At 43.5% G+C, this 11811-nt stretch overlaps 1 protein-coding gene across 2 annotated transcripts in view; it reads right to left on the reverse strand.

The window, feature by feature from the left end:
* Nucleotides 1-2204: 2204 nt before the first annotated feature.
* Nucleotides 2205-11811, reverse strand: part of zgc:101731 (SNARE_SNAP25N and SNARE_SNAP23C domain-containing protein) — a 14781-nt gene continuing 5174 nt past the window's right edge. Inside the window, exons 2-8 of one of the 2 annotated variants that reach the window (XM_048264599.1) lie at nt 11197-11299; nt 10028-10069; nt 8480-8528; nt 5586-5697; nt 4486-4623; nt 3000-3144; nt 2205-2313 (exon numbers count right to left, since the gene is read on the reverse strand). In XM_048264599.1, coding sequence (XP_048120556.1) covers nt 2248-2313; nt 3000-3144; nt 4486-4623; nt 5586-5697; nt 8480-8528; nt 10028-10069; nt 11197-11268 — 624 coding nt within the window. In that variant the 5' untranslated portion in view covers nt 11269-11299 and the 3' untranslated portion in view covers nt 2205-2247. Of the gene's footprint in view, nt 2314-2999; nt 3145-4485; nt 4624-5585; nt 5698-7433; nt 7552-8479; nt 8529-10027; nt 10070-11196; nt 11300-11811 lie in introns of both variants that reach the window. The other variant, XM_048264598.1, reaches the window with a different exon arrangement.

Consider the following 11811-nt stretch of genomic DNA (forward strand, 5'->3'; position numbering starts at 1 on the left):
TGTATTTATGCAATTACTTTTTCTGTTTATGTTTAAGGAAACAAAATAAATGAAGGATGTTCATTTATTTAGATGAAAAATGACATATTTCAACAGAAAATTACTTGCACACAAATACAATTTATTTTATTGCAGATCATATCAAAAACATTCGCAAATGAAAAGGAAATATAAATATCAATTTTAAAATGTTTTGCTAACAAGCAAAATAGGCCTCTTAAGGAGAGAAAAAAGTCCACCCATTTTAAAGCATATTTACAATGAAACTGTAGACCAACACCCTGTGGCCACATTTAGACATGATTTAATTACGTAAAACCAAACCAATGCAGTCACTTGTGTGAGTGATGGTACCAGAGATAAGTTATTGGATCACTCCTCCAATTTACCGTGTACTGTCAATTTTTACAGTTATCATAGGAACTGCAATGAGAACAAGGAACTGCAATGTTTACGACAGCTATGTAAATGTGGGTGCAAACATTTTTTTTTTCTCAGAGAAAGGTGACAAACAGTAGCCTAATAGCCTCCTTACACCAATTTGGGAAAGATTCTTGAAAAATTGTAGTCTTTGGAGTAAAGCTTGAATGGGGGGCATTAGTTAAAAGACTCTAATTTTTCAAGAATCTTTCCCAAATCTTGTCAAAGTTGTTTGGTGTAAGTCGGCCATTAGTTGTTTGAATATTCATCTTAATCAATATTGTCTCTCATCTTTGTAGAGGCGTGGGAGCCAGGCTGCAAGTAACCCTGATTCACTGTTTCATCCAAGCACAAACTAAACCAAGACTTTATCTTACCACAGCCAGAAATGGGAGCCATGTATTTGTTTGGCCTTAATTAAAACCACAGCTCTGCAATGTGACTGCAGGTTAAGACATCTTAGGAATCAGTCTTCAGCAGGCAATGAAATACAGAAGCACATGTGACAGACAGAAAGGAAGGGATTGTCAAGACTGAAATTAGCAAATCAGCTGTTAGTTTGGTATGATGTCACTGTCATGTTCCATGTCTAGTAGAGTTTAGCTTACACACAGCACAATAATGACGAGTCTGTGGCAACCTAGGGTATGATCTTGTCTACTGCAAAGAGGAGTAATTCTGTTGACTGGACTTAATGAAAAGGGCACAGGATAGTCCCCCTAGACTGAACAAGAGCACAGCGAAGATAGATCACAGTGCATTTCACACAACCAGAGGTTCCATTTTGAACAAAGAGACAGCCTGGCTGATGCAGTTCCCCTTCTTACCAGCAGATGGGAGTATTGAGGGGTTGAGCATTACTGCTCAAAAAAGCTCCACCAAGACCAATAATACAGTACATGAACTGAGTTTTCTGTAACATTCATTACTTCAGTAGGCACAATATAAAAATACATATAAACAAAACAAATGAAAAACTATGCCATATTGCATAGACAACAACAACAACAACAACGCAAGGATGACTATCCAAACAGGCAGCCTTTCACCCACACCACAAAGTGTTGCTGCTCTGTGTGTGTGTGTGTGTGTGTGTGTGGGGGGGGCAGCCTTTCATCCACCACAAAAGTGTTGCTGCTCTGTGTGTGTGTGTGTGTGTGTGTGTGTGTGTGGGGGGGCAGCCTTTCATCAACCACAAAGTGTTGCTGCTCTGTGTGTGTGTGTGTGTGTGTGTGTGTGTGGGGGCAGCCTTTCATCAACCACAAAGTGTTGCTGCTCTGTGTGTGTGTGTGTGTGGGGGGGCCAGCCTTTCATCAACCACAAAGTGTTGCTGCTCTGTGTGTGTGTGTGTGTGTGTGTGTGTGTGTGTGTGTGGGGGGGGGGGCAGCCTTTCATCAACCACAAAGTAAGTGTTGCTGCTCTGTGTGTGTGTGTGTGTGTGGGGGGGGGCAGCCTTTCATCAACCACAAAGTAAGTGTTGCTGCTCTGTGTGTGTGTGTGTGTGGGGGGGCAGCCTTTCATCAACCACAAAGTAAGTGTTGCTGCTCTGTGTGTGTGTGTGTGTGGCAGCCTTTCATCAACCACAAAGTAAGTGTTGCTGCTCTGTGTGTGTGTGTGTGTGTGTGTGTGTGGGGGGGGGGCAGCCTTTCATCAACCACAAAGTAAGTGTTGCTGCTCTGTGTGTGTGTGTGTGTGTGTGTGTGTGTGGGGGGGCAGCCTTTCATCAACCACAAAGTAAGTGTTGCTGCTGTGTGTGTGTGTGTGTGTGGGGTTTACATGACAAAGGATGTTGATAGTACAGTGTTTTCACAGAGTCTCTTAATGCAGTCACTTCTTAATGAGCTTGTGTGCTCTCTGATTGGCTTCACTAATGCGTGATTCATTGACATCAGCCTGCACAAACAGGGAACAAGGGAACAAAAAAAGAGATAAAATTGGTTAATCATTTTTAAAAACTTGCGATCTCTTGTGAAACACTGCAGTTGGTCTGACAGTTTCTGCACTATGACTACTATTACACATTGTCATGATCAAGCTATTCACTAATAAAGATTAGTTTCTGTTTTATATGGACACGTTCCGTGAATGTATGTTGTGTGTGATGTCTGTATGCTACTGAGACCTTGAATGTCCCCTTGGGGATCAATAAAGTATCTATCTATCTATCTAGAGTAGCCTAGTGGAGCAGACTATTCTAGAGTGACCCAGTGGAGCAGACTATTCTAGAGTAGCCTAGTGGAGTAGACTATTCTAGAGTGACCCAGTGGAGTAGACTATTCTAGAGTAGCCTAGTGGAGTAGACTATTCGAGTAGTCCATAGAGTGGACTAGAGTGACCCAGTGGAGCAGACTATTCTAGAGTGACCCAGTGGAGCAGACTATTCTAGAGTAGCCCATAGAGTAGACTAGAGTGACCCAGTGGAGTAGACTATTCTAGAGTAGCCTAGTGGAGCAGACTATTCAAGAGTAGCCCATAGAGTAGACTAGAGTGACCCAGTGGAGTAGACTATTCTAGAGTGACCCAGTGGAGCAGACTATTCTAGAGTAGCCCATAGAGTGGACTAGAGTGGAATATCCCACCTTCTCCTGGATGCGCTGTATCTGGACATTCTGTGTGTCGATCTCATTGCCCATGTCTATAGCCATACTTCGCAGGTTGCCAAGGATACTGCCCACCTGGGCTAGGTTCTCCTCCATCTCGTCCTCTCGAGCATCGTTAGTCACTCTGGAGACAGCCAGATACAAACACACACACACACACACACACATGACATACATGATTGTACACTGAACAGCGCAATGCAAACTGTTGTGCTGAAGATGATTTTGAAGATGAACATTAAATACAATATTTATTTTCATCTTCATTGTAGCTCACCATAAGTTCTGGATAGATTCTTTTATTCTAATGGTACTGTTGGGAAATAAACCCCCAGCATCTTGTCAAAGTGTGCGCATGTTCCAGTTGTTCTGAATGCCCTCTACCTGGTGATTTCAATTCTAGTTTTACACTGCTCTGACTTCTAAAAGCCATTATGTGAAGTTGGACAACTCTTCCTTCTGTTCACTATAATTTCTTTACCCAGCATGCAATTGTCCGTTCCTTCCGCACCATTAAAACATGTCTGTCTGGCTCTCCTGTCTGGCTAACCTGCCTTCCTCTGGATGAGACTGGTCCGGGTGTATTCCTGGTCCTGTCTATAAACACCCCACCTGCTGACATCACGGGAGCGGGGCTCCATGGCTACCGTAAAGCTACAATTAAAGGCTCATGGCTCATTACTCCGAGCCTGCTCCTCCGGCTCTGACGCCACCACACTAAATGTAGCCAGGGCCAGCATGCGGCGACGTGCTCTGAGCTAGTGAACACACACACTAATGCGTGTTTCTGACTGTTCCTGAGGTGCAGCCTTAGTGGGGGCAATTATTACCCGGTGTGGAGCGGTACAGGCAAGACAAGCTCTTCTGCCATGCTGGTAATAATGAACATGTGTGCTCGAACTTTCTTTATGTACCACACAGGGAAGTTAAACAGAAGAGGCAAAGAGAGCTTTGAGAGTTGAAAGTCAGTTAAACTCAGTGTTATCCAGTCAGTTAAACTCAGTGTTATTCAGTCAGTTGAACTCAGTGTTATCCAATCCAGTCAGTTAAACTCAGTGTTATCCAGCTAATTTGTGATGAAAGGGACAGCTCTCTCTTTTTAGACCAGAACTGAAATTATTTTGCGACCTCAACATCATCTAGCCACTTGTGTACATCATACACACATCAATTTCTGTTAGCACTGACATATTGATTGGCATAAATATTTGCTTTTGAGAGAAACTAAGCATTCTGCTCAAGTTACGTGCTTTTGCAAGTAATCCACTATCTGGTGAGACACTCAGTGTACTGAACTGCATTAACGTTAATGATGATATAAGAAATGCACCAAAGCAGCTGAGAAAAAAAGCTAATCTTCCCTTCAGGCAACTTTATTTATTTTTTTGTCCGTTTAACATTAATCTGTGCCATATTGATACTGTTGATACTACTGTGTGTGTGTGTGTGTGTGTGTGTGTGTTACCTCCGAATGTAACCCCCACTCATGACCATTTTCTCCCGGTCATCCACGACGCGTGACGAGGGCTGACTGGACACCACTCCATCCTGGTTGTTGCCCCACACCTTCTTATAGGCTCCACTGGCCTCGAAGTCCTTCAGTCTGGAGCGACACGGCACACACACATTACACACACCTCACAAACAAACATGCTACACAAATCAAACAAATATGTTAGAAAATAACAACAAAATATGATGGTAATGTTTTTCTGCTGTAATTGTCATGAGTATTCTATATAAGTCTACTAACTGGTCTCTTGTCCTACATGACATGTGCTTGTCATTATTTATTAATTATAGATACATCAATTCTTCAAACGTTGTCTAACTATTTTGATCTTCTGGTATCAGTCCTTCTCATACTTCTTCTGAAGCACCACAGTGGCCCTGCTGAGAACTTACAAACATGTGAAAATGACCAGTACAGCTGAAGTGCACAATCATAAGAAACATACTTTTGAATCCATGCCATGTAATATGAGATCAACTAAAACTGGACTTGACACTTATATATGCACAAATGGGTCACACAACACACGTCAGGGGAGTATGAGGTCAGTTCCAGGCTTGTGTTGGGCAGTGGATGTAGCTGTAGCAGTGTGAACAGATGCAACCAAAACAGCAAAAGAGCAGCGACAGCACACAGACATGCACACATTCACCTGTACACACATCCATCTGAGCTGCCTGACCCTCACTGCATGGGTCTGGGGCCGGGAGCGGGCCGGATGAGGCCCAGAGTCAGCCGAGATGAGGGATAATTTAACCTGTGTGGTGGTCCCTCTCTCTCTTTGTCTGTCTGTCTCTCTCCATCTCTCTCTCTGTCTCTCTCTTTCTACAGTATGTCTGTCCCTCTCTCACTCTCTCTTTTTCTGTCTTTCTGTCTCTCACTCTCTCTTTCTGTCTCTCACTCTCTCTTTCTCTGTCTGTCTGTCTCTCTCTTTCTCTCTCTATCACTCTGTCTCACTCTCTCTTTATATATCTGTCTATCTCTCTCTCTTTCTCTCTCTCTCTATCTTTCTCTGCCTCTCTCTCCCTCTCTCTTTCTCCAGCAGCACATACTTCTCACAGGAGCAGAGGCCGCAGCATTTGTCCAGGTCGGTCAGGTTCTTCTCGGCCTCACGCATGTCCTGGTTGATCTGGTCCAGGCCCTCCTCGATCCGCTCGAGTTGCTCTGGACAACGGGACAAGGGAGGAGAGGGGAGGCGGGGGGCAAATGGGGTGCATTAAGGTGCAGAGAGAAAGAAAGAGGCAGAGAGAGAGAAAGAAAAGATGAATAGAGAAGAATGGAAAGAGAGAGAGAGAAAGTGTAAAGAGAAGTGAGAGTACATGATGTTGATGAAAGAGTAGAGCAGAAGTAAAGAATGAGGAGAAAAGAGAGAAAGAGGAGTGGTCATATGGGTATATAGAGAAAGAGGAGTGGTCATATGGGTATATAGAGAAAGAGGAGTGGTCATATGGGTATATTGAGAAAGAGGAGTGGTCATATGGGTATATAGAGAAAGAGGAGTGGTCATATGGGTGTATAGAGAAAGAGGAGTGGTCATATGGGTATATTGAGAAAAGAGAGAAAGAGGAGTGGTCATATGGGTATATAGAGAAAGAGGAGTGGTCATATGGGTATATAGAGAAAGAGGAGTGGTCATATGGGTATATTGAGAAAGAGGAGTGGTCATATGGGTATATAGAGAAAGAGGAGTGGTCATATGGGTGTATAGAGAAAGAGGAGTGGTCATATGGGTATATTGAGAAAAGAGAGAAAGAGGAGTGGTCATATGGGTATATAGAGAAAGAGGAGTGGTCATATGGGTATATAGAGAAAGAGGAGTGGTCATATGGGTATATAGAGAAAGAGAGAAAGAGGAGTGGTCATATGGGTATATAGAGAAAGAGAGAAAGAGGAGTGGTCATACGGGTATATTGAGAAAGAAAACAATGAGAATGAAATGAATAGAAATAAAAAATAGGAAGATGCAGAGAAGTGACAGATCGAGACAAGTGCATGATGGGATATTAAAAAGAGCGAGAGATGAGAATAAAACGAAGAGAGGGATGACATGAAGAGAAGAACAAGCAGGAGTGAGAGATGAAGAAAGAATGAGGGTACGATGAAAGGGTAGAGGAAGAGAAGGAGAGCAAGGAGAATGGAGAGATAGAGGGATATTTGGGAGAGGGCGTTGTGGTTGGGGTCACAAACAAAAAAGGTTTTCTCACCAAAGCGCACTACACAACCAAACCAAGCAGCACACTAGCCACCACCACTACATGACAAATGAAAACAAAAACACGGATCTTGACCAAGATAACACCGACGGACAACACAACACCATAACAAGGGTGGCGACCAGAGTGGACTAAACTTAAATACGACACACGACACACAACAGATGTGTGAGGAGGAGTGCTGATGGGGCGAGATGGACTGCTCAGATAAACCTGATGAAAAAGCTGATTTCATCAGTGACAGTTAATGCCCTCTAAACACACACACACACATACACACACACACACACGCACACACACACACACACACACACACACACACAGAGTAGACCACACCCAACAAAACAAAGAACCAAGAGTCAGCCCAGTGCGCCTCTATGACTCTTCCTCTGGCAACTGAAATCCAAACTGCAAACACAAGCATACAAAATCTGCAACAAAATATCCAAAATGTCCAAAACAAAGTATATCTGGAGCCAAAAGACAGCTCCTCTGGCACACCTCAACACACTTCTAATCACACAGGCCACAGCTAAAGCCAATCACAGTGCTCTACATGTTTGCGCAGGGCGGGGCCAGTGAAGCGCGGGCCACATGGATTGGGCGGGTGGGATGATTGGCAGGTGTGGGGACCCATGACAGTGCTGGAGGTGAGGTGGTGTGGGCGAGGCGTGGGGGCAGACCTACTTAGCACAGGGCCAGGCGCACAGGCCACAACACTTGGCCATGTCGGTGAGGTTTCTCTCGGCCTCCCGCATGTCCTGGTTAATCTGGTCCATGCCCTCATCAATACGGTCCAGTTGCTCTAGAGCGAGCAGACGCAGGAGTACAGGGGGTGGGAGGTGAAAGTTTACACACACACACACACACACACACACACACACACACACACACACACACACACACACATTGAGACACACACTCAGCTTCTCAAACATATAGTCTATACAGCACATACACACAAATAGAAACATTCCGGACACACACACACACACACACACACACACACACACAAACATTGAGACACACACTCAGCTTCTCAAACATATAGTCTATACAGCACATACACACAAATAGAAACATTCTGGACACACACACACACACAAACACACACACATCGGCACTCACATGTTTTTGAATGTACATACAGTATATGGAAGCAGGGACATGAATATTTGCTAATATAGGCAAACAGACACACACACATAACCACACAAAGTGCTCCCCTTATGCCAACTCATTTATACAAACAAAAAATCAAAACCAACAAACACCTGTACGTTGTTGATAAATGGTGGCCAAATATGGTGTACAGAGCTCCTGTGTTTGCTACAGGGTTGGGTATCACACAGAGTACATTTCCATCTGTGTGTTGAACACACACACCGAATGCTTTATTGTGATAACACAGCCAACCTGACAGCAGACCCAATCCCACAGACTCCCCTCTCTCTCTATTTGCAGAGGCAACACAATGGCTGCTATGAAAGCAGCTTCTCCTTTTCACTCTTGCCAACAGCATGTCCGTTTAATTTGATTCTATCTCTCCCATTTCCTGCAATCATTTTTTCCCCTCTATCAACATCTTGGACTTGCTATCCAAAGAGCAAGGCTGTAGATATGCTAGTAGTTATTTTTACTTTCAAATAAAATTATATTGTGGGCATTGATTTCCTGTTGGAAACAGAAAGACGGATGACAATAATTGAAAAGTAATTTGATGTCATCAGTACCTCCTTGTTCGTCCAGCATGACCAGTGTCCTGATCCCAGCATCTTTACTCTGTTGAAATGTCAGTAGGATTAGAATCAGTCATACCAGTACCAAAACACTAACCTTTCAGAAATGCAAATACCTGATAAGTGCAGTTTGCTTTTAGCATATCAATGTGTAACTATCTATTCATTCACATTATTTATTTAATTTATTTATTTATTTATTCTTTTTAACTTATCTATGGGCATCTCAGGTTTGTTCCAAACAATGTCTTGTTGTATCTGTGTACAATGACAATAAAGTATATATTCTATTCTATTCTATTCTATTGTCATGTAGGCTATATATGCTGATTTTACAAACAAAAACTAAGTTTAGATCATAGACTGTATATATAGAACAGTCTATGGTTTAGATAAGTTAAGTCAATATCAGAGGACAAGTTAAGTTTAAGTTAAGTTTAGGTTAAAATTCCCTACAATGCTGGCTGAATGGAGGCTTCAAGGCTTAATAGGCTTCAAGCTCTTTGTTGCAGGACAAACGAATAAGCTCAGAGATAGCTTATGGAGCTGTTTACAGTAAACAAAGATCCCAAAGGCAGAGGCCCACTGACAAGAATGTGCAACAGAGCGTCATAACCAAACACAAAAACACAAAATGGCTGAACAACAGTTGGAGTTGTATGGGCCTGTCTCTGTTCAGTCTACTGTAGTCTACTCTATGGACTCTCTAGCATCTCTAGGTGTTCAGTATGTCATGGTGCGTTCATGAGCTGGGAAGTGGGAGAATTCTATAGTGGGAGCTTTGCGTGAGCCCCCAGGAGAATGTTTTGACGTCACTCAACATAGTGAAAGATAAAAAAATGGACTTGTTCCATGCCCAAATAAGTCACTTCATTGATTATTTATGTTATAATCATAAGCACAGGCGATTGTGATATTGAACAGTACTAACTTTGAGTAACTATATGATGTTAGCCTTCTGGCTAGCTAGCCTATGGACATTGGCAATGTCGCCCGTTTGTTGTTGTCAAGTGAACGCTCCCAGTTCGGAAGCATGGAGTTCCAAAGTGAGGACCTTCCACTTCCCAGCCACATGAACGCACTATTAGTCTATTCTATGGCCTTAGTTATAGCTATAGGCTGTGAACGCACTATTAGTCTACTCTATGGCCTTAGTTATAGCTATTAGTCTACTCTATGGCCTTAGTTATAGCTATTAGTCTCCTCTGTGGCCTTAGTTATAGCTATTAGTCTACTCTATGGCCTTAGTTATAGCTATTAGTCTACTCTAAGGCCTTAGTTATAGCTATTAGTCTACTCTATGGCCTTAGTTATAGCTACGGGCTGTGCATGTATTCAACACTAAGCATCTCTCGATGTTCAGTATGTCAGTCTACTCTATGGCCTGGCCTTACACAAGCTGTGTAAAAGGCTACCACTAAGCATCCCTCAGTGCTGATTAACCTACTGTGCGGCCTCACTCCTAGCGGCAGACTGAGCGAGCGAGCGTGCGTTTAATATTTCATGTGCGGATGTCCCTGAGGCCCAGAGCCCCGGTCTCACCTCCTCCAGAAGCAGCTTCATGTTGCGAGTGCTCTCCAGAGACTGCAGAGCCGGCGCGAACGAGGCCAGAGAAAGAGACAGAACCAGACATGGTCAACACTCCACAGGTGAAGGCTGATGCATTTACAGTATTCACAATGAGAAGCACACTGATACGTCAAGACTATGGACCCAAATGTTAATGACAGGCAAGATGCAAAATCATGAAATTTCAATGTTTGTGCTAGCTGGCTTGATGGGAGTCAGGAAAAATATTCCAAGGAGGTCGACAATTACAGTAGAGTACTTAAAGTGGAACCAGTTAGCACAACACAGATAGCCACTTATGGGCTCCAGAACAAGCTCTGGGAAGGAAGCTACTGTGATGGCAGAGACTAGTGTGACAGGTCTTAGAGGGTGGGACACCTGATTGTCAACACAAAGTCTCTGTGTGTGTGTGTGTGTGTGTGTGTGTGTGTGTGTGTGAGCATAGAGACTGAGCTATACTGTGTTTGAACAGGTGTCAGTGTGGTGACTGCAACCCTGCCTGCCTCCCTGCCTGTGATGCTTCCCCCTGTAGAGATGCATTCTGGGAGATGCCCTGCAGTAACCTTTACCTGCTGCGAGAGCAACAGGGGGCTAGGAAGAGGGGTGATGTCACTGTTGCTTAAGGAATCCCGGGTGGGTGAAACCATCTCTCCAGTCCCTCCAGCATAGGGAACATATGCCTCTATACATTACTAATTTACCATACTGTAATGATAAGCACTTTGTTATCATTTACATACAGTAGGTCATATTGGCCTGTCTGTCCCAATTGTCCCGAATGCCAACTGTCGTTTAGATTGTGTGTGTGTTATTGACACAGAGATAATTAAGTACTGCTGAGCATATGTCATTAAACAAAAAGTGTAGCTATGGTGACAGTTACTAGGCATAATCTGTGGCCTCCTCTCTTGTCTTGAAATCTGTCTCCTTCAGTCTCTCCCCCTCTCAGTCTCTCTCCCCTCTCTCTCTCTCTCCCCCTCTCTCTGTCTCTCCCCCTCTCTTTTTCTCTCCCTCTCTCTGTCTCCCTCCCTCTCTCAGTCTCTCTGCCCCTCTCTCAGTTTCTTATTTTATGGGTCAAGGCTGAGCTTAGTCCAGCATGAACCCTTATTGCAGCACTGACCAGTACCGTGGTGTCTCATTACCTCATCTGTCACCTGATTGGCCCTCCTCTGCAGCTCGTCCATCTCCGATCTCACGCCTGTGTCCGAGGCCATGGTGCTGGGCTGGGCTGGGCTGGGCTGAGGGCTGCAACCAATCACACACAAATCAGAGGACGCACATACAGGAGCAGGCGCTAAAACTACTACAAGTTATTGTGTTCATTTTCTTTTATCTCATCATGACATACCAAATCAAACTACTATAACGAAAAAAATGATCATTATGATGATGATGATGATGATTAGTTTCCCATTTGGGGATCTATAAAGTTAATCCATCCATCCATCAGGTATAGTGCTATAAAGAATGAAAAGTTATAGATTTATGAAATGAATGACAACTTTCATGTTTTAGAGCAAATCGTTCTGCAGGTTATGATGCGTCTGATGATGGACTCAGGATGGTTCACTGAACACAGGTACTCGTTGTTACAGAAGAAGATCAAAGCCCCGTTCTACACTAAAAGTGTTTTTCAACTGGTTCTCTTTTAGCTCAATAACCCATGTATAGGAAACCTTCCCACAGTGTTTAGAGTGACGGTTTAAACAAAGAGTATAGGCCCACTTTACACACAAGGGCTGGGATATTTTCTAAAA

Source organism: Alosa alosa, chromosome 15 (genome assembly GCF_017589495.1).
Source record: "Alosa alosa isolate M-15738 ecotype Scorff River chromosome 15, AALO_Geno_1.1, whole genome shotgun sequence".
Classification (NCBI taxonomy): Eukaryota; Metazoa; Chordata; class Actinopteri; order Clupeiformes; family Clupeidae; genus Alosa; species Alosa alosa.